At 41.3% G+C, this 23921-nt stretch overlaps 1 protein-coding gene across 3 annotated transcripts in view; it reads left to right on the forward strand.

Moving 5' to 3' along the window:
- The window catches only part of rbpjb (recombination signal binding protein for immunoglobulin kappa J region b), a 42895-nt gene that overhangs the window by 5942 nt on the left and 13032 nt on the right, over nt 1-23921 (forward strand). For all 3 annotated transcript variants that reach the window (XM_020611322.1, XM_020611323.1, XM_020611324.1), the window contains exons 2-3: nt 15711-15749; nt 21956-22051. In XM_020611322.1, the coding sequence (XP_020466978.1) occupies nt 15711-15749; nt 21956-22051 (135 nt within the window). The remainder of the gene's footprint in view (nt 1-15710; nt 15750-21955; nt 22052-23921) is intronic.

Consider the following 23921-nt stretch of genomic DNA (forward strand, 5'->3'; position numbering starts at 1 on the left):
TTCCTGTGGCTGGTGACGTCATGAGGTTTTGGCCTTTGCTTAGAATCACAGTGAAGTGTGTTATGTTGTGGAACAGTCCTGTTGATTGTGGTTGAGCAAACAATGCTCTTTTTTTTCTTTGTTCATGTTGTGGTTGATCATCTTGCACTTGTGGCTGCAGTTTGATGTTCTCTACTGTTTCTGTTATTTTAGAAGCACTACTAAGAATGTGCCGGTTTTCACATGAGCTCATGGAAGGAAACTAACTTGGTTTAACATAAAAAAGTCACCAGCAAAGTTTCTTTGTTAATCACCCTTCTGGATTTACTAAAATTGGACCTCAAATATTCTAACCTCAGCCCCAGCTCGCCGAAGTGTCTGGTCAACTTTGCTTTATTATATTTTTAAGCAGACTAGTTTGGATGATGTCTTTCTTTGCTTTGTGTTTCATAGCAAGTCTGTGTGTGTGTGTGTGGTTAAGACTGAGGAATCCAGCTCTTGTCTCGCATTTAGCTGAGGACAGAATAGACTATTTTGGAAAGAGCATGTTTTGAAGAGGAACAGTAGCAGGAACAGCAAACCTCTTCTCCATCACAACAACAACACTGAAACCAGATAGTCTTGATCTGAGAGTCATCTCTAAACTGCACACACACAAGTGTGTGGTGGTCTCTACATTTGGTTTGGTTTGCTGAGGATCATCTCACAGCATGTGGGCTAAAGGTCGAGCCTCAGTCTGTTTCTGTTTCACAGCTCAGTCGGTCCATTGGGTGGTTTTGAGGCAAAGACAGTGGTTAGTTTGACTGAACTGATATACTGTATGTCGAGAGAGACTGCGCTTTTATCAATGGAAAAGTCATCTGCAGTTCTTTTGATTATTGATTAATCATAGTTATTTACTAGCAAAATGTAAGAATTTGCTCCTTTTTTCCTTTTTAGATTGTTGGTTGAAACATAAACAGGCTATTGGAAGATGTCACTGCACTTTGTTGTGTTGTTTTTTTTATTGTGTTCAGACATGGTTATGTGTGAATGATTAATCTGTGAATGTAAAAAAAAGCATCTACACATTATGGCAATGAAAATAGTTAGTTGTGGTCCTGCTGTCAGCGGCTTCAGTAAGAAATTCTGATACTTCTGGGTTGTTTTAATGTTGGTCAATTATGGTGCAATACAAGAGCTCTTCTGTGAAGTGCAGTCATTGCCTGGTGAAGATATATGAGAATGAAACTCAGCAAGGTGGCAGCAGGGGAGCATAGTTAGTAATAGGGTTTTTCCCACTTTGATTTCACCGCCCCAAGCCATGACGACATGCATTTCCACTAGAGCCTCACCCCAGGGCATAGCCACGCTGCTGTGGTCCTGCTAGGTGCCAACCACAACTCGCCTATGCTGGTCTCGTCAGTGGCTACCTGTGCTGCAGACTAGATGCTTTGAAATGATAAGTTGATTGATCAGAAGAGTTGCCAATTACTTTCTGTTGCCTTACGCTGATAAATTAACTAATTGTTTCTGCTCTAGATTATTAACTCACACTACAGGCTTTGGATGGCCAAACATACTATTAGTTTAGAGAGAGCCAAAAATTCACCTGAACACCCAATAGCCAGATAGTTCATTTTGTTTCTGCCTTGTCTAGCTGACCGGCATGACAGCCGATGTAAAGTCTACCGATTCTTAAATTAGTGGAGCAGTTTGGGGGTTAATTAGCCTAGAGGTTTTGTATCTTTGTGATTCAGTAGTGTATTACAACAATGGAAAACACAAATAAAAATACAAGGCATCACTGCTTATTTGTTGCTGTTCTTTTGAATTTCAAATGGGAGACGACGATGGCTGACACTTGGATGTTTGGTCAGCACTGTGTTCCAACTACGGTATGTGTACATGGGCTTAGCAGTCAGTGTGAGCATCATCTCTTTTACCAGAATCACTGCCTGCTCCCTCATTGAAGGCTGTTCTGAAGGCTGAGCTTCACTAGTGTTGCTGCAGTCAATCTGGACTCCTTACATTTCTTCCCCCTGGATTCCCTCTTGTTCCAGCAGTGAGTCATCAGCAGAGTGAGGAGGGGGAGCGGGAAAGGGTGGTTCATTCAGGGTTCAAGGCTCCCTTGCCTCATCCCCTACTCCTCTCTTTCCTGACAGTTTCCCTCAAGCACATGACCTATCTCAACCCTAATCCCTAGCTGTTCTATCTGGGTCCTTGGTTACAGTCACATTTGTCACTTCACTGCAGCTTCTTGATCATGAATGTCTAATTTTGTGAGGTCACATTGCCTCATGTTTTTGCACTTGGTCTGAAATTTTTGTTCTGTCTCCTGTGGCTACATCTACTTAAAACAGCCTGCATGACTTTGCCTCCTGTTCTTCTTTATATTGCTAATGTGAGTATGCAGGCTTGCGCTCAGTCCGCTGTTCTTGACTTGGCAGTGTAGTGGTTTGTCTTTTCCACCAGGTACTTTTATTTAATTTGTCCTCAAACTAAATAGTGTTGTGGCTGGATTATGACCTAATTATATATACTTAAAATCCAATATAAACTCACCACTGTCATTTTTGTGTGTGTTCAGACATGTTTTAACTGCAGCCGTAACTGCAGATTGGTTAACCATCTTCAATTTTTCACAGATGTATTCAAGAGCTACTGCCTTCTACACAGTGAAACTCAGTTTTGATCTTTTTTACTTTTAATAAATATAAAAGAGGTTGGGTAATTGCCAAAGTTGCAGATTAGCTAAGATTTTCCACATCGTCTGCCATCCTGCTTCCCTTCATGACACTCTGCTCCCTACATCCCTTCTACTGTTATTCCAGCTTCTTTACCCTGTGTTGTCAAACTCGGGTCTGCCTGCCACCTAGAGAAGGTCGTAGTCATCTCAAACAGCCAGACATGTAGGGCTGGATCCAAATATCCGACTATTCGAATATTCGTTCGTTGGGTACGTAATTGGTTTTCAGTGTTAGTATTCAGATATTCGAGGACAGACTGGGGTTCTTCCTTCTGGATGTGTTAGCATCTAAAGCTAATGTGTTTGTTTTGCTAATATTAGCAACCCAGCATGGTCGTGATTTTACCTTTGTAATGAATTAATATGATTTTAATTCAGGAGTAATTCAAGCTTTCTGTAACGTTGGTGCTGGAGTGACAAATTTACTCATTGGTCAGCAAACTTGGGTTTCGGACTGGAGGCTGCATTTGTTTTGTCACAACTAGGCATCTGTAGTTTGTGTCGTTGCCAGGAAACGGGGCATGATGGGAGGGGCAAAGAGCAGCTAGGAGCAGCTCATGGTGTCACTTTGTTTTGACTCTCACAAGACCCTTTAGGCTGGAAAGACATGAGGCAGAGTGGCTTTAAATGGACAATTTTACATGTATATCAAGCATGCAGTTGGGTTTTTTGCCTTATTTGTTTTTTGACTATATTTATGAAGGAAGATAATTTTCTGTCTCTCTAACCTGCCTGGTGTGTGATGGTGCAGTGTTGCGCAGCTCTTAACCATTTCCCTGATCATCTGTCTGCCTTAACGGAGAACAACAAGCCCACTCGTGAATTTCGGCTTACAAATCCTCTTTGCCATTGTCTTTTTTTTTCCTTTCCTGACACAAGAGGTTGATCTTTATCAGACCAGGGTAAAGTAATTTAACCTTGTGTTCAGTAATCTCTTGTTCCCTATTGAATTTTTGAAATTGAGGCAAATCAGTTCAGGAATGACCTCTTTGTAGGTCCTCTGTGATTGGTCAGATGTGTCAGACTATCTCAATTTAGGACAAATGTTATCTGAGGACTGAATGGAACCAGGTGGCAGGCAGTATAGAGACAACAGAGTCAGCGCTGTGGGATTCACAAAGGAGACTTCATTAAAGATAGAACAAGCATCAAGGGAGTGTGTGTTTCTGTGCATGATGTGAGTCCAGGTCGTCTCCACAGCACACACTGGAAATCTCATTACTTTGTGTTCAGGACATATTATATGTGCAGAAGTAATGGAGTGTATACTTGCTCAGTATGCTCCAGCCTCTGAGGCAGATTATTTAATATGTACCTTTGGTGTACAAGTGAGTATACGTACAGCTAGATGTCTTAGTGATTGTGTGTCAGGCCAAGACAAGTTTTAAAAAGTCTGTCCAGAGAGCTCCATATGGAGCATTGATGTTGGAGAGTGCGGTCAAGAGGGAGAGAAATGGAGGGAAGGAAAATGACGGGAGGGAGGGAGTGAGAGAGACTAAGCGAGGAGGCCTTTTCTTTGGCTTTTCTGCCTCTGTCATTAAGCTCTCCTGTGTCAAAGACAGATGGAGCTGGTGCTGTGTGTGTACATGTGTGTGTATGTGTACGCAGTCATTTGCAAGTGCACACTGATGTGACCCGCCCGGTACACGCGTACACACATCATTGAGCCCTGCCCTTGATTCTGCCCCCAGCGGGGCATCTCAGGGCAGCCACCAGACCTCTGCCATCTGCAGTCAGTCAGCCTTGAGGGTTGAACAGCTCATCAGCAGTCAGTTAATTTCATCAGCTGTGTTCTCTTTGTGTCTACTGGTATTTGCTCATGCAACATTAAACTAGTATTTCTTATAGAAGATCATTTTCTGGCCTTTTATGATTCAGATCCTATCATCCTTGACTCTTTTGTTTCGTCTCGACCTTCTCATTCCAATTTTGCACTGGCAGCCAGAGTGGATTAATGTGGGGGAAGCATTGAAAGTGGATTAAGGGGAAAATTTCTTAATACACTCATACAATGACATTTGACTCATTTTAGCTCAGTGGTTTGCCACAGGAAACTGAAAACAGAGAAATGTGAATGTTGAATAATGTAATGGTGTCAAGAAAGGTCAGTGTCTCTGAGGTTGAAAACACCCAACCAAAGTGTTACATTTGGGTGCTGATGTTTGAATAATAGAATAGTCATTGCATTTATAAAATTCGAATAATTCATGTGACTGTGGTTTTGTCATTAAAAACAAAGAGCCACTGTTTTTCCTTGCTTTTACCGGTACCTGGAAATAATGTGATAATGAGGCCAGTATCTCATCCACAACTGGATAAACTGTATGATGATAATGCGTGTGAGCTGCGGAGTTGTTGGACAGCACTTACAATTGAATCATATGTGACAGTCACCTGCCATCATATAAGCAGCTGGATAATACAGTGCTGTTCGTTAGAATAAGGCAGTGGGAGAGCGGTGAAACAACTGCTGCAAACCTGGCCAACGTGCTTTCCACCGCTGTGAAACACTGGGGTAAAGTCACAGCATCCACACATGACAACATTAGCGATATGGAGCTAGCCACTATGGAGTGGACTCTCAATAATGCAGGCGGTGGGGTAGGGTGGAGGGGTTGTCTGTGTTCTTTGAGTAATTGTCAACTAGTTCCCAAGCGAATATCAAATAGCATTTTTTCTTGAAATGCCCATCCCTAATTACCATTGCTGACTTTAGAGCAAGGAAAAACTGAGGACACAAATTATATTAACTAAATTTAGGACACCAAATAAATGGGGCTGGATTATAATTTATTAAATCAAATAATTAATCATGAATGTCTTGATTTCAGTTAGAATCCAATGCTTTTCGTGGATAGTATTTAGCTTACAGTACATCAGAACCAACCAGTGTCACTACTGATGTGTATATATTTTGTCAAAAGTAAATTCAGTAAGAAATTTAACAGGTCCTTCTCTGTTTCTTAAGATCAACATCGTCTCACTCCCTTGGGGATAATGAATGGTCCGTAGTAGCTTTCCTAACAGGGAGGATTGTGAGAATATTTGCAGTGACTTTGCCCTCACCACTGGTCTCTGGCTGCTGCAGTGATCGTTGGCATGCACAGTGGCACATGCCAGGGCAGCAGTGCCAAGCACAGAGCGAGCCTCTGACACAAGCCATGTCTATTTGTTGTCTTGGTCGCTGTCTAGGAGGCTTTATGTCCACCCTTTCTTCCCATATTTACGTCTTTGTCATTGTCCCTCTCGCTTCCAGCCCCCATTTGAAACACTTGTTTTGGATTGAATTAGGATACAAGTGTAGTGCTCAGCCTTGACCATATTTACTGTGCCTTCTTCCCCCAGTGATTTAAATATATGTCTGAAAAATGTGTGTGTAATGCCCATGCTGCAGGCTACACACACAGCACTAAAGGAAAAGGGTGATGCTTTTGCTCTGTGTGCGTGCGTGTGCGTGTGTGTTGGGAATGTGACATCAGTATGCAGGTATTTTTTTTTCAATACTGCCAGGGCAAATGTAGCCAGCGGGCTCGGATTTCCAAATTTCTCTCACTTAGCCACACAAGCACATTCATTTACTTGGTGAGACATGTTATTTCCACCCATTTGTCTCTGTCCAGTCTTGAAAGTTTTACAAACACATCATACACAGGTAACTATAACAAGGAGCACAGTGTCTCAATCTCAGCCTGCTTTTGTCTTGCGTATCATGCTGATTTTTGGCTTTTAAAGGCTTTAAGGCTTTAGTTGGGACTCCTCAAAAGTCTTTTGTAATGTTTTTAACAGGTTAGCCTGGCAAAATAGCCCATAATTTTCTTTTACTCATTGCATTTGGCAAAGAGCAATAAGCACGTCAACAGATGTCTTTTTATGACTATACAGTAGATGGCTGTCAGTTTCCTCTTGCTGTCACACATCAGCATGAGCACACATAGCACTTGACTGGATGTTTGCACCATTTGCCAGACTCCCAGGTGTTGTCTTCCAGTGTCTTGTTTGTAACCTGTAGGCTTGTGCTTCAGTTCTGAAATGTAATTTTAACACCTACTTTACAGGCATAGTATATCTTTCTATAAACCTGTTGTTGATTTTCCACTGAAGAGCAGTGAAAAAAGGGGGAACAAAGTTAGTTGTGCCAGGCTGCACTGCAGCTATGCACACACGGTCTTATAAAAGTCCTTCTTGGTTCCCTAGACTTACTGCCTATGTTCGTATTGTAGTTAGTCATGAGCACCTTTGGTTTAGCTATTAGTTTGGCAAATCGCCGATGGCACAGTTTTAGATAAATTGCTCTCAACACATTTAAAAGAGTCTATGAAATTGCCTCTGAAACTTTTCTCAGTAACTCTGTATATAAGCACATTATTTTCAGGTGTGGTTAGAGCGGGCATCATAAATTAGGTGTCGCTCAGACGGCCCATGGCTAGCGATGCCAGCGAAGCTGTGAGTGAGCATGGTGTTGATAATGCGGTGCACATCCACTCTGAGGAGTTGTGATATCTGCTATCAGCCCTCAGGCAGGGAAACCAGACACTTCTTTTTTTTATAGTCCTAATTCCTCATCCCGTCCCTCCTCCAGCCCACACGCTGCTGGATGTGTGCTCTGTCCTGGAGCTTCACTGTGCATGTGTCTGTGTAAAAAATGTGTATGTGTAAATGCAAATCCGTGCACAAATATGTGGCCTCATAGTCACACAGGGCCTGAGAGCAGTTGACTGAAGCTTACAGTAATCCTGAGGTTATTTTTAAACTTGCTGCAAATGAAGGTTTGCTCTGGATGGTATTTATGAAGAAGAAGTGATGGGAATGAAGTGGTCTACTATGTTTTTCTTTAAGTCAACATATGTGTGAATGCCAAAGAAATGTAATTTATCATATTATCTAAGTCGGTACCAGTGCATCTTATGGGCAGAGTTGGCAAATCAAGGTTACTGTTGTGGGTTACCTTTGCTTTAATCTGAGCCTAAAAGGGCTTTCAGATAGGACACGATACACGCTGTGCTCGCTGCAGGGGTTGGGCACAGCACATGGGCGCACATGCATAAATCGTGCACATGTTGGGCGCCAGTTTTAAGGTGACCAAAAAGCTTTCCAGGAATTAGTTAGCAGATATTCACTAGTTTTTTGAGCAGCAGATTTGGATGCATGATGTATCTATCTACATGTCAGCAAAAAAGCTCTGGCTTTAGTTGTATTGATGAGGAGGAGGAGATGAGCTGCAGCAAAGAAGAAGAGGGTGTGGGTCTGCTGAGATTAGCCTCTCTTCCGTTTTCTTTGTGGTCTGTCAGGTTCTCGGCAATTGAACACGCTGAGGTGCTGTCACAGTGCTGCACCCAAGTCGAACTTTTTTTTAACTTTAGCGTAGTGCGTAGGGACAGCATGTGTGACCTTGTGCTGTGCTCAGCTCAGCACAGCTCAGATATGCATGTTCTTGCGCTGTGCACATAGAAATGAATGGGTTCGATAGCAGACCACAGCACCCGCTGCATACTATCTGAAAGCCCCTTAACTGTGTTTTAATTTTCTGACAGTTAGGAAACGTGGATAAGGACTAGCCCCAGTCTTGTTTCTTGACTGAAGACCCATCTTTGTTTGGCTGTATAATCTGTTTCAGGACACACATGCATGTTTGTGCATGAGCACACTGCTGCACTGTTGACCCCAGAGGTCACCAGCTAACCCTTTACCTTGAGCATATGAATGATGGCGTCTGGTGTCTGAGTGTTGTGTTTCAGTTCCCCGGGAATTACTAGCTCCAAAAATTAGAAGTGTGTGTGTGTGTGTGTGTGTGTGTGTGTGCGTGTGTGTGTATCTCAAATCATGAAAGTGCTCAGCCAAAGGTGTTAACATGTTGTCCTTTCAGCAGCATCAGAGCTCAAGTGTGAATTATGCTGTCAAAGGTTTTTGTAAATGATCTAATTTTGGAGATCTCATAACAAATGTTTCTGAAATTACATACATACAGTTTTTTCTACTGGTCTGCAGGTAAAATATCAAGATTTTGATTTTTGTCAACTCAGAGTTATACATGCGTAGCTCTGACCAGCATTTTCTTTGATCGCTCACATATTTTGTAATCTAATATGAAGATCATATGATTTTGACAAACAGGGGCTCATTGTTACAGGCTGTCTGTTCCCTGTATGACCGGAGTAGGAGCTTGGTTCGCATTCATTGGAGGAGGAGCGTGGTGCCTTTTTGTCAAGGTTTCCTCTTAAATGGCAACGTGACCTGTAGTTTCTATGCTGAAGTTGTTGGTGATGTTAGTGTCACAGTGTCTGCTGTGCTGTCCTACCTTTCTCACATTTTGAACAATATGCTTAAAAATGCGCACAAACACAAAAATGCAGCTAGAACTGTGATTGATCAGCTTCAGCTGCTTTTTTTTTGGTTTGTTGGTGGCGAGGTAAACAAGGAAAAAGCTGTGAAAGCTTAGTAATCTCCTTTTAGTTAAAAGGAAATTTTAAATTTGATATATTTACATGCTTCAATATATACAGCACCTTCACCTAGTGTTGCAATTCTTGAAATTGTCTGTTGAACTATAGCTCAGTTCCTACTTGAGTTGCTTTGTATTTGAAACAATTGACATGATTGTTGGAGTATTTCTTCCCAAAGATGATACTGTCTGTTAATATTGTTGCCGTCCTACTACACGTATTTCTATGGCACTGAAAAGTTTGGCTGGCACAAACTTAACTTTGCTCCCATGACTTATCAAAGATGTATCCAATAGTATATGCCCTAGTAGGAGAGCAGAAAGTGTGTCTTGCATTAGTGTGTGTGTGTGTGTGTGTGTGTGCCCCATCAGTCTGGCACATGGTGCTGAGGACATGTCAGGGTGTGTATTTCAGTCTCTTCCGAGCCTTTGGGTGTTGATATGTGGTTTCTCCTCCACACTGTTTGGACTGTCAGTCACAGCTGTCAAACACAACTCCGATTGAACAGCAGGCCGGGTTGACGCGCTCTCAATCAACCCCCCATTGCTTTTGCATGTGCTGATGTGTGTTAGATGTGTTTGTGTCAACACTATTCATAGCAACTGCTACCCCTTTCTGTCACCAGTGCCTCCCATTTCACATTACCTGTCAGTGAACGATAAGAGTCCTCCTTGTTTCTGCTGCATCCAGAGGTTCATTTTATTCTTTCATCAATGTTTCAGTCTAAATGAATAGTTTAACATGTTCCAGTAAACTAAGTTTCTATTTTTGTTAATATTTTGGAAAGCTGACTGTTTTGTTTTTGATATTTAAAAAAATGCCTGTTATAATTTCCTCTCCACAGGTTACGTATTCAGATTGCATGTTTAATTGGACTAGCTACTGAAAATCAAAATGTATTCAGTTTATTATCAAATATTACAAAGCAAAGCACAAAAACAACCATTGATATGCTAGAATCGTTACATTTCTCCTTTGATAAATGCCTGAAACAATCCGTTAGTTATTGTGCAGGTTAACAAAGACTGGCGCAATATGCAAAGAGGATTATCCTAACGAGGGTTACAGGCACGTGAAACCACTGACCAAAATCTTCAGATTAAATAATGACACGAGGCCTAAAAATATGTGGTAGAAAAGAAGAATGTTTATTAATCCTGACAAACCATATTCCCCCGTTTCAGTGTGAAAGAGCTCCCTTCTGATTTCTGGTTGACTGAATATCTTTGTCTTGCTGTCAGCCAGCTCTGCTCCGGATTTGACTAGTTTTTTTTTTTCTTTTTGCTGAGATCCTCACTGTGACCCCGTGTTTGTGGTTTGCATGTGTGTTCTGTGCAACAGGCCTGAGGGGAGGTTTGATGTGGGGTTTTGCATTCTGTCTTCAAGTTATACCTGCTGTTGGTTAGAGGTGTTGGGTTTTAGCAACCAACCTAAAATATATAGTCTGTCACCCTCTAGCTGCTCGTGTTTTCACCCTCAGAGAAATTAGTGTCAGTTTGATCTGATGTCTTCTAAATCAGCTGAAATGATATAAATATTTTTGGGAATTAAGTAGTCAGAATTAATAATAGAAGGATTGTTACAGATACCTTGTATGTATGTATGTCTTCACTGGCTCCTGGTTTGTTACTTGATGGGTTTTAAAGTGTTTCTAATGGGATGGCCCTGTCTTACCTCTTACCACTTTTAAAACCACATGCACCATCTTGGCCACTTAGATCTTGTGACCAGATGCTTTTGGTTGTTCTGAGGTCTAGACTGAAGCTCAAAGGGGATCATGTCTTTGCTGTAAGGACCCCTACATTGTGGATCATTCTGCTGCTCCAAACAGTTAGAAACCCACCTTTTCTCCTTGGCTTTTAACTCTGGTTGATTTATCCTCTTGCTAATGTTGTGTTTTTCTGGTGTATTATTTATTTAGTTTATCTATTAGGTTTTACCTGTTTTTATAAATGTTTGAGGTCTTTATTGTTCTAAAATGAGCTTATAAATAAACTGACTTGACTACACTGCGAAGGATGTTTGCTTCACTGTCTCAGATCAATGTGGCCGTTCAGGCAAACAAGCTGGTGACATGGCAGGAGTGAGTGCAGTATTTCTGTTCTTTTCTGCCTGAAACCTTCAGCCAGTAGCTGGCGTACTCTGTGGTTTGGGAGCCTCATTCTGTCAGTCATAAGCCAGTCAGGCCAACAGATGAGCCAAAGCAAGGTGCTTCTACCTGTCAGTCTGTACATTTAAATGGCACTATCAGTGCACCTCTGTACCCCAAAAGTGACATCGATCTTACCCCCCCAATGAAAACATAGTCAGGGCATCCTCTCGCATCACATGTAAATGGAACAACTGTTTGTCCCATCTCATACCATTTCATATTTAGTCATGAGTAACCATTTTAATGGTTCTTAACAGGACACTGCCAAAGTAAAAAGGCCCAGTTACACGGCTCATAAACGGACCTGGAAAGGATAAGAAAAGTATGGGGAATGAATTTGATAGAGACTGAACAGAGTTTTGGATTAGTGCAGAATAGATTGGTTGTGTGTGTTTGCACTAAATACACTTCTGGAGAAATAGCACATAATGATGATTTTCTGTAACAACTTGCATGGATTGAGTCTAATTGAGCTTTTTTTTTTTTTTGCAAATGACAACAAAGGAATTCTTTTATATTCTGTTTTGAAACTGAACAAAGTGTCTGTTGCTGTTCTATCACCCTCAATGTATCCAGCAGAATCAGTGATGGTAAGCAGGAGGAGGAGGAGGAATGAGAGTAGTCATAACGGATGGAGACAGACAAAACTCCTCTTCACATAGAGCTTCCTTTTCCTCTGTTGATCCCTGGTCTGCATTGAGACTGTCTGTGTGTGTGTGTGTGTGTGTTACATGCTACAGCACACATTGTTGGGCATCATGTGCAAAAGAAAAAAGATGAGACTAATTTTTTTTTGTGTGTGGGCACGCACTGAATAAAACTGCTTGTGTTGCACTTGTGCAGAGGTGGAGTCCTCATTGCTTCACAAAGTGGGATTAAAATGAGGAAGTTAGGCTGGATAATAGAACAGCGATTTTGATTGCAGCTTATGACATCTGCAATTTAACTCACCACACTAATGTCTCCTCAACTTGAGCTCTGCAATGAAATGCATCATTTTATTAAAGTCGAGCTTGCAACAGCGTGTGTGCCTGTGTTTTGCCTTTGCAAGTCTACGTTTGTGGTTTCCTGTGTTTGGTTGTCTTTTCTTGTTGGTGTTTGTGTGTCAAAGTGAGCTCATGGAGGTGATAGGAAACGTGGACGGTGGTTTTTCACAGAAATTGCCAACCCCACTATAACACCTCTGACCGCCTCTGCCTCTTTTTACATCTCACTACCTCACAGTGAAGCTGATTTTACTAGCCACAGTATTTCCATCTGACCTTTTAAAAGCATGTGAAGAGGGTAGAGATTATCATCTTTGTGTAGGTTTTTTTTTTTTTTTATGATGGATGTTTGAAAATATTTTAAAAACTGGGTAAATGCAGCCATGGCTGATTCCTTCCCATCTCCCCCATTTCGCCTTTCTCTTTTTTCCCATGTATCCACATCTGAATCCTTTTACTTGATTTCTGCACAGATCCCATTCTCACTCTTCCCACAACACACCATCCACTACTTCTCGCCTCCTCTTTAATCTTCCCCTATACTTTCCCTGCTTTATCCCTTCCTCCATTGCTCCCTGTTTGCAGCGGAGGGGGTGAAGGTTAGAAGGAGAGGGAGAGAGCAGTCTGGAATCCATTAGCTAGTTGAAGCTTCAGTGTGTCACTCTGGGAACCTTATTGATTGCCCTCCTTTATAATTATTCCACCTCCACTCCCTCCTTCTGGCACTTGAACCAGTCATACTTTTTGTTTCTCTTGCTTTCTCCTGCCCTTTGCTTCTTTATTTTTTTTTTGCTATTTTCATCCCTCTATTTGTGTTTGTATTCTTTTTTTTTTAATGCATGCCAAAATCCCAAACCACCCGTGTGTATTTATTGATATACTTATCAACAGCATGCAAAGCTACTACATCCTACACAAAGAGAGAATCTCACTCACTCGCATCTATGTCCTTCTTGTAGGCATGTATACATGTACAAGTAAACATGTACCTCCTCTTTATGCAGCAATATGAGCTGCAAATAGCCTAAGCATGTTGGATAGAGCTTGGGAAAAATAATTGACAACAATAATCAAGTCATTGTCATTTTTTAAAGAAGGAATGTGGGACATTTGCTGTTTCTAGCTTCTCAATTGTAAGGAATTTATGCTACTTTTTGTCTTGCATGATTGTAAACTGGTCTTTTGGGTGTTGGACTGTAGATCAGACAACAATGGGCATATTAAAAAAAGCTTTCAGGAATTTTATAGACAATTAATGATCATAGTTTTCTTAGCTACTGTATTTCTACCGGAGGCACTAAATCTCATTATATTTTTCTGATTTGCATAATATGGGACAGTCTTAGTGCTCTGCCTTCTCATTTGTACTTACTCTATGGATGGTGCTAGCTGTAGGATAACTTGGCTTGCAATAACTGATGCAGTGCCAGATATTTCCAGGTGGAACTCGCACTTGTCAGTCTAGCCTGTGTGCATGCCAGGGTGTACTGCAGGCTGCGACTTGACTGCGTGAGACTAATAAGAGTAATAATTTGGTTCGTAAGGCGTTCTGAGCCAGAGGTCATTTACTGAATGGTTCATGACATATATATATATATATATATATATATATAAAAAAAACACATATATAGAGGAGCTGTAGGACGGAAGATGCACGTAGTCTGCTCATGTCAGTGATTCAGGCTCAGGTACAGGAGCCCCTGTCAATGTTTTTAATATAGATTTTATTTAAAATTTCTAATTCACATTTGCACATAATGATAAAAACATGTTATAAGGGAGAAAAAAAGAGAAGAGCATGTTGTAATTGGTACGAGTAAATTATGATTAACAACTAATTTTTAAAACCGTGTTTTGTGGCAGTTTCACTCTTATCTCAGCCCTGCTTTCCTGGCTTCATCTGGCAATTTTCTGTTGTCTTTGATGTGTATGTGTGCTTCCATCTTTTCATAGCATTTATCTGTCATCTTTGAGTGATGACCTGTAAGATGTTTCACAAGTCATTGCTGTACCAGCATCAGAAGGTTGACCATAAAACAGTCATCCTCAGGTGTGACATGTTGCAAGTTTATGGCCTTTTTTGTATGTGTGGTATCGGCAGTCATTTCCTTGCCGTGTGCAATCAGTGACTAAGAGTTCTCAGGTATGACTCAGTTTACTGATTCATCAGCCTCCCAGCAGGAGTTAGCTGTGCACTTTTAGGGCAGAATCTTTACAAGAAGTGAAGGTATATGATGCTGCCATAATAGTGGGAATGAATATGAAAGGGGCACAATATCCAGAACTGTGCAGACAAGACATCTTGGAAATATCTAGGTGCTCAAAAAGTCAAATGAACATCCTCTCAGTTATACAGTTTCAGGACTAAGATCCTTGCTTTTCTTTAAGTTTTAAAGCGTCTCTTGAGACATCAGAGGAGACCTGCAGCCCACAGCATTGCAAACACTTTGACTGTCAAATAGGTTGGTTTAAATACTTAGCGGAAATTTGAACAGTATTTCCTGTGTGTCGTGTGGTAGATGTGCACTCCGGACAAACAGCACACTTCTTTACAAAACAGCTGAATCGTTAGTTTCCAAAATGTGTCAGTTCAATTCAGGGCAGGAGTAAAAAAAAAAAAAAAAAAAAAAAAAATTTTACCCCCCCGTTTTTATGAGAAAAAAAAAAAAAAAAAAAAAAACATCTTTGACTTCCCGTTTACTAATATTTTAACAAAGGTTTTAATGAATCTGTCCTTTAATGTAATAATTTTTTAATATCAGTAGTGTTGAAATGAAGGTGTCACTTGTTGTTGATGACAAAATTAAATTGTATTTAGGCCAACATCACTGTGAATTTTCATAAATTATTTAAATGCTGAATCTTTTTGTTAGGTAAGGTTTACACCATCCACTGTTCGTTTGTAATTATCCATGATGTAATGGTTGCAGTACCTTATCTATATGTTTTAGAATGCAGACAGATTTACCGTGTTATATCCCAGTTGTATCTAGTTTTTGTTGCCTCAGACCAAGTGAAATTTACCCTCCTTCATTATGCACCATTGAGCTGAAGGTTTTAAAAACTTGGATGAACATCATAGAGCGCTGTGACCAGTCATCCACACCTGGTAGTTAGGATTCTTGCGGAGTTCTACTTCGTTTTGCGACGCACTATTGTTTCTGAAAAATAGTGGTGACTAGTGAAAGCTGCAATAAGACGATGCACAACTTGTTTTGATATACCACTGAACTGATGTGAGTAAAGTTCAGTGTGTGCACTCCTGCTGCCGTGAACACTGTCGCTTGTGAGCACAGTGCCACTACACACTGTCAAGGTTATAGCATGTAGGCTTGCACCATTGTGTAATGCAGTGTTTACTCTGTCCGTGTTTGTGGCCGATAACCAGCCCACTCATGTTTTCTTTTCAATTTGTGTGTTTGCAGGAAGTTCGGGGAGCGCCCTCAGCCACAGCGCCTAACAAGGTGGGTGTACATACACACATGCACACAATATAATCTTTTCTTATTTGTTGTCTTAGTGGTATTTGTATGTCTACCTACCAGTAAAGTGCTTCTTGCACCACTGTTGGTACAACCTATGTGTTAATCGAAGATGTCCATATTACACCTGTGACTGCCGCTGGCCTTCACCAACAGAATTTGACAGTGGTGTTTCTAGCTGTGTGTAAGATGTCTTAAAATGCTTTGAATATATTAGCAGAGTGTACAAGGTGGAAAGGAGAAAACGTGCATAGCTTTTCGGTTGGTCAAAGCACCACATAGCCTTCCAAAAAAAACTTTATGACCTCTACTTGGTTTCAGATTATGTGCAGAAAACAAGAGCATAAAATGCACTCTTGGCAAACTAGTCATCGGCACAGAAGAACTCATTTGTGGTGGTGATTTCTAAAAGTGGTGATGCAGATTCAGTCAGAAATGCAGCTGTAAAGGCCACAGAATAAATATAGCTGTGAATGGCTGCATGCTGTGGCAACAAGTTGCGTAGATTTGTGATAGTCCATACTTCAAGCACTGGACAGCTATTATCTGTCACCTCCTGCTGTCTTTCCTAATATTTGTTCTGCTCTCGATTGTTTATTAGTTAGATCTTTGTAGTTTTTCAATCTAAAGCCCTCTGAGACATGTTTGAATATGTTTGCATTGAAATGAACCCTATGCCTCACAATTGTTGTTAGACAAACAACCAATAAAGGCGATAATTCAGCCTTTCTCAGGACTTTCAGTGTGAACGTGCACTCTGCACCGCTGTGTTCATCATACCTCCCACTTGCAGATTATTTTGTTGCTCTTAAGTTTGTTCTAAGTTGTTTGGGGCAATGTTTGGATGAACACAGAATGCTCATTGATGGTGTGGCTTGCTCCTAGAGGTCTGTGTGTGTGTGTATATATGCACTTGTTTGCTTGTTGGTTACTGGGAACAGGCATTGGTTTTTCTGTGTGCATGCATGTACAGTATGTGTACGTGCTCGTTTTTTGCGTGTGGCAATCAGTGGGGAAAATGAGGGGTTGCATGTTGCTTGGAACGGCTGAGCATGGTTTTGGAAAAGGGGCCCCAGCACCTTTTGATGTGTCCCCCCTCTTCATTTATGTGCTGCCAGTCTGCTGGATTGTACTGGCCCCTCCATTTGTCTGGTGGTTTCAATGGCCAGAAATATGACGGGGGACAAAATACTCTTTACACAGCAGCCCAAAGGCTCAAAACACAACTGTTTTAGTGTGTCTGTGTGTCTTTGTACCCCTGTACATCGTGGTGTTTTGTTCTTGGTGTTTGTCTTGCCTCAGGGTGCTCATGTCTGCATGTTCATTCACACCAATTTGTCCCCTTCCTACATCAACAACAGATTTTTTTTTTTTGCCAGGCAGCAGCACAGACGGCTAAAATTGTGCTCTGTCCTACAGAGGCTTTTTAGGGCAGAGAAAGCTCCAGGTCCTGCAGGGCCACCATGTCAGGAAGGCTACTCGAATGGAAATACGATATACACATCTTAGGTTCAGACAGATAGATGTGCACAAACAGACACAGCACACAAGTGTGCTGGCTGGATAAGCTGTCTTCTCTGTTAGGGGAGCCGCCCCTGCAATGGCTTATTCTCCCAAACAACGGAGGAAGGGCCAACTCTGCAGAATCCATCGCCTCAGATGGAAGAGCTCAATAGAAACGGCCTTTTAGTTGTCTGCGTCAGAAACTTTAAAATTAAACCTCTGACATTTGCCCATTGGTTTGCATTTCAAATCTGGTCCTGAATGATTTCCTTTTGCTTTTGCAGGTTTTCTGTTTTATCTTACTGCTAAGATGAGATTCAAATGAAAATTTGCAATCTCAGGAACTCGGTGTAATATTCCACTCAGCACTCGCTGTAATAAAATTCTACACATTTATGTTTTGTTCTCTTATTGGCTGGTAGACAACTCACACTTTTGTCATTGTGGCAAAAGCTTTTTATCTCTAAGATGAACAGTGGCAATGTAGTACAAGATCCCGTTTTAGGCAGCTTTCTGTCAGTGTTTTCAAGGCTCCCAAGGGCCTTCTGGAGGCCATACATCAAACATTAAACACTTGACTGTGGATCAGATCATCATTGGAGAGATGGTTAAAAGGAGGCGGAGCAGCCTGAAGGAGCTGGTTGTGAATGTCCTATCCTGAGCCTCGACACTACGGATGTATGTAATCTACCTTTTGTGATGCACAAGGGCACACACTAATTGCAGTCTGATCATCTTAATTGAGCTATTTCACAGTGCACGTGTGTATTAGCATGCCTTGCCACTCTGTGTGTGTGTGTGTTCGTGTTCACAGGAGGTCTTATGACAGTCCTCCTCTGCTGTAGACGCTGTGGCAGATGTACAGGACAGATGTCTGTCTGCTCTGTTGCATCTGCAGCCTGGCTTAACCTTGCCCCTCCCCACGCTCTCACACATGCACACACATTCGCCTGACCCCTGTGGTGCCTGCTGTTGAATATCTCTTTTTGTAAATCTGTCTGGTACATTTTTGTCTCACTTCTCAAAAATGTTTTTTTTTTTGGCTTCTCTGTTGTATTTATCTCTGTCTCTTCTGTTCAAGTCATGTTTCCTCTTTTCTTCTTCACTTAATGATTATTTTTTTCTAAAGAGAGCCCAATAAAATCGTATTTGCTTTTTGTCCACCAATTTGTCTGTGTAGTTGCCTCCTACTCGTCTCTGCTGCAGGACCTGAATGATGTGACTTGTTAGTTAACAGGAAGGGTGAACAGCCACCTGGATTGCAGTGGCTGCTAAACATCTAGCTTTACTGATAAAAGCATGTTTAGTTTGTTTGTTTTCGCTTTGATGCATGGCTTCATTATCTGTTGTCCTTGATTGTGTGCCACTTTTTATATTACATGCAGATGTGGCTTTGTGTGTGGTTCGTTTAGACTGAAATGCCCATTACCCTGACCTCCACAGTCCGATGACATCTGATGAGATAGGGCAGCGATTTTCCAGTAACTATGTACTATTTTGTTAATGCCCCCTAGATTTATTTGTATCTGAGTGTTTTAATGCATTCTGTCCTAATGTTGTGTTTTATTTCTTTTTTATAAGCATGTCAGAATTTTGGCAGCATGTTTGTCTGTACCTTACTCTTGCATAGGAAGTTAAGGCTGTGCCCTGGTCACTGTCTCGCTCACTCTTGCTTCCCAGCTTGAGCTCTCAGGAAGAGACCTAATCTCTAGCTACACTGTGGGTGTGTCTGTGTTTCATTATGTGTAAGGGATGAGTGATTACTCAGGCTTCGCTGTTATACCCTACAGAATCACTGAGGGTTGTGGGTGTCATCGGGTGTGTCATTGTCATTAAGTATTAGTTTTTCTCGCTCTTTTTACACATGCTTTCAATCTCTTGATGTCTTGGTTTTGCCCTAAGCCTACCTGTCCCTACTCTCGGATCTTAAAAACAACAACAACAACAAAAAGACAAAACAAGAGCACTCAGGGGACACGTATCTCTTCCAAAGCACAGCATTCGCTCATGCAAATGTGTCCTAAAATCCTTGATCTGGAGCAGATGTTGATCATCTTTTAAGGCATGATAGGCAGTCATTCTGTGCACCGTACCTGAATATTTCAGGGTTCTATCTTCATTATAGGCAAAGTTATGGCAGAAACTGTGCATTTAAATGGGGTTTTCACTGTTAAATTTATATGGCTGTCAGATTTGGGATCCGCATCGGATTCAGATGAAATTTGGTCTTTTGATAGACATTGCTACTCGACATAGGTGTATTAAATTTCAAATAAAAAATGATTTTGATAACTTTTGATGGAGGTATGATTTTTTTTTTTTTTTTTTGTTCCATTTTCATGTAATTTTTTGTAGCCTTGGCCTTTCACCTTTTTCAGCCAAAATCACTTCTAGGGTTGGTCCTCACCAGTGTTTGTACCAAGTATGCTGATGATCCATCCAGCTGACCGTAAAACTACCAACAAACAAACACAAAACCAAAAACATAACCACCTTGGTGCAGGTAAAAATCCCCACTTTGTCATATACTATATATAGTCTGTTTCTAAACTGAATAAAATATTGAAACCCAAATTGCCTTGGCTCCTGTGAGTGCAACACTACATCAGATGGACATATTTTAGATGTCTTGTGCATCATTTTGTACACATTTCCTATATTTGGTATCTGAGTCTGTACAGTGCTTGGCTACACAGCATGAACTTAGACCCACTGTTGGGTTCATGTTTCATTTGATTGCTGCCTCGTGTGGGGCATCTTTACTGTCTGTTCAGAGGTTATTTTAGGGAGGTGTGAAGCGAGTATCAGTGTTTAAGAGGACACTGCACATGACAATACATAAAGAACAACTTAGTATTACAGTGAAACATTTCTGTCTCGACTACTGTAAGTTACAATGCTTGGAATGGCCTGCAGCACAAACCAGAAATCAAAAGCCATTCCAGCTTTTTAGCCATGAAAGTAGATCAAGACCAAGATGTGGAGAGAAAACAGGAAAGAAGAAGAGAGTAGGCAAGAGAGATGGAAGAGGGACAAAGCCACAGAAGGAGAGAATGGGGAAATGAGAGAAGAAATGATTGTGAGGAATGAAGAAGAAATAAAACTGAAGCATTGTAGTAACATGTTTGTAGTTATTGTCTATTTTCTGTTGAATGATAAGTGCACGCCCTCAGATGGCACCATCCCATGACACCCTGACTAAACCTCTTGCCACTCCTTCGCCTCCTCCTATAAGCATTGTCTAGTTTTGCCACAGTTTACTCAGACATACAAGTCAAAGCAAAGCATTACTTGCTCAAAACTTTCCCCACGTGTCTGTATCTCAACTCTTGCTATGTAATGAGGTGAACAAATTGCTTAATAGACGATTAAAATAATTGGTTTCAATAAAAATATGAATATACATGTACAGACCATGTGTGAGTAAGCTTGTATGCGTGCTGGGTGTTTATCAGTGATGTCACAGGCTTCATAACAGGTGTCATGTGCTCTGCAGGCCTGACAATCAAGTTTGGACTGTGTTCTACCTATAATCAATCAGAGCTATGAGCTCAGGAGTTGGTGTGGGCTTGGTGTGTGGGTGTTCACCTAGGTTGCAGAGGAAAGTTGTCATTTAATGTAAACAAAAGGAAGAAGTTGTTTAAATATTCTAATTTAATATTTTCCATGCTTGATATAATTTTCTCCTTGTGATGTTTAAATAGTATCAGATTTTTTCCAATCATTTAAAAGGCTCTTAAATGTTTGGAATTCTAGGACTGTACCTCCAATCCTTTTCAGGCGCTGGCTGTTAGTTATTTAGAAAGCACTGAACATATAACAGAGCATGTTTTGGTGGTGCAGTGAGACTCAAGTATTCAGGAAAATAATTGTCTCATTACACAGTGAAGTGGGAAACACATTTATGAACTGGATAAACCACAGTCCCTCTGAGCCTTCGTCCTCTTCTTACACGCACACACTGTGAGGGGCCCCTTGCTTTTCATAACAAAAGCCCCGTCTAACTCGAGTGTGCGGCGCAGTATTGCGTAGCAGAGTGCAAAGCTGTGTGTGTCTGAGTGGGAAGCCTTCTGAGCTCCCCAGCGTGTCAGGTGTCACTGACATCTGTGCATGTGTGCAGATTGGGTCAGGCTGTTTTAATGTCCATGCATGTGATGTATCTTAATTGTGCATCTAAGCCTGGTCTTTGACCTCCATGATTTTCAGCCCAACACAAGCTCTACTAGTCTTCTAAATATTAGTCATTTTTGGCTTGGTTGTGTGGCGGTGGAGAGCTTTGGGGGAGCAGGGAGGGTTTGGCAGAGTTGACACAAGTAATTGGAGCGCAGACCTTGCAACATTTTGACACGAGATGAGGAATCTGTGTTGGTGAGCTCAGCTCTGTTGTTTTTGTTTTCTCAGCTCTGGTGTTTTTCGTTTCTCTTTACCTCCCCCCCTCCACCCCCTGCTGTTTCTCTCTGCCTCTTTGTCTTTCTCTCTCCCTTCACTTCTCCCCCTGTTCCTTTCCCTTGCTCCTCACTGTCCCTCTGAGAGAGGTCATTGCGAGTGTACTTTATGTGGATGTGTTTCTGTATGTTCACATTTTTATTTCTTTAAATGTGTGTACATTAAATCTGCTGGATCACAAAATGACATTTATAAACCTCTCTTTCCGTTTTCTCCTCCCTCTTTTTTTCACTTTGCAGAGAAGCAATGAGGAATTACCTGAAGGAGCGAGGTGACCAAACTGTCATGATCCTGCATGCAAAAGTTGCACAGAAATCCTATGGCAATGAGAAAAGGTGAGTTGAAAAAAAAAATACAGCAACTTCTTTGTCCATTTTTCAAGATTTCCTCAGGCCTTGATAAGATTTGGAAATGTGTACATTGAAAAAGCATGAAACTACAGATTAGCTTAGCATAGACACTGGGAGACAGAGGGAGATGAATAGTTTGGTTCTGTCTAAAGGTAACAAAATTCACCTACCACACCCTAAATAACTCGTTATAAAACCAGCATAAAAACAACAAGCTGTGGTTTTACTGGGGGTTTGTGCTGCACTGTTTCTTGTCTATGAGCAGGTTTATGCTCTCCTATTGTTTCCAGGCTTTGTGCTAAGATAAACTAACTGGATGCTAGCTGCAGCTTTATATTGACCGGGTGACATATGAGATGTATAATGGTGCGTTTTGTTTGTTCTGTGCTGTTGTTTCAGTCTGTGTATGTGTAAATGTAACCTACCAGAGGACTGCAGACCAAAATTAGCTTCACCCTAACTCTGGTATAATACAGGAAATGTTATGGTTTGTTATAAATAAAAGTAATAGTAAATACCTACTGGTATGGTTTCAGACATGTCATACTGGTGGCACTGGAAAGGAATGAGGCTCCAAGGGAATGTCAGTGGAGTGTTTAGGTGAAAGGGAACAAGGACTCTAGATTACAGGTCTCAAAGGGTCACAGGACAGTTCGGACTGTTGCCCTGCTTTATTGTAGCTTCCATACAGTCTCTCTAACAGACCGAGTTCAAGGATGAGTTAAGGCTTTCGAAACCTCTACTCTTTTTTCTTATGTTTTGCTCTTTTGAACTCTGTCAAGAGGATTTTCTTCCTCTTGCTCTGCTCTCACCTTTCTACCTCTCACTCTGAAACTTTTTATAGCTCCTTTCCTTCCCTCACTTAGTTCTTGCTCTTTTTTTTCCAGCTCTCTTCACCTCTCTTATGTTCCCCTTGTTTTCTTGGCTGAACTGCAGCGCTGCTTGCGATCTCATCAGGCCCGTCGGTCTCTGTAAATCAGCTATTGCATGCCAACTCAGAGACACCTCAGAGAGTTGAAGCGCAACCAGAGAGAAAGATAGAAGGAGAGAGGTTTGGGCTGGAATGAATTTCTCAGATAATTTTTAACTGTCTTGTCCAGTTAAAGTGAGGCAAATGGCAATGAGAGGAACCATTCAAACACTCCTGTCACATATGCATGCTTGTGCTGTATCACTTATCAGCATTGCTGGTTTGTAAGTTGCTCAGTGACATGCTATTGCAGGACTGGGTGTTGTATCAAAACCACGATATCTGTAAGCAACAGACCATGCAGCCACATGTCAGAGAAGACTGCTAAACAGGTATCACAGTCACATTTATCCATCTATAACTGTGTGCATATTAGTGTTTGAACAGCCTTTGGTCTGCAAAACCTCACTGTGTTCAAGTTGAGAGTGCCTTTCTTGCATCTCTGATGCTTTCTGTCTGTGTAACACGGGAGCCCATGAAAGTGGGTGCATGGAGAATGCAAATGTGCTGTCTCCCTTTTTCTAGCTGCCTCGTTCCGCCTGTGCTTTTTATAGGAGTTGAAAGTAGACAAACACCCACAGAGGCAGACACTGGTGTTGCGAAATAGGTCGCTTTCCAGTTCCACACTGACGCACATGAATTTATGAGTATGCTGGTTCAGTGATAAGATGATTTCACATTGAACAAGGCTGAAGTTGTCCGTTTTCTTAATACAGTTCTGTCCTTGGCTTTAAAAACTGTATATCATTGAAGAAAAGCAAAAAAAAAAAAAAGTATGTGATTCTGAAATGGGGGAAAAGTTTTCATTTGAATTGCTAGTTTATGTTTCTCAACAGATCAGTTTCAGGCTGAACTGGTCATTGTAACATCAACTGAACTTGGCAT

Source organism: Monopterus albus, unplaced genomic scaffold (assembly GCF_001952655.1).
Source record: "Monopterus albus unplaced genomic scaffold, M_albus_1.0 scaffold112.1, whole genome shotgun sequence".
Lineage (NCBI taxonomy): Eukaryota > Metazoa > Chordata > Actinopteri > Synbranchiformes > Synbranchidae > Monopterus > Monopterus albus.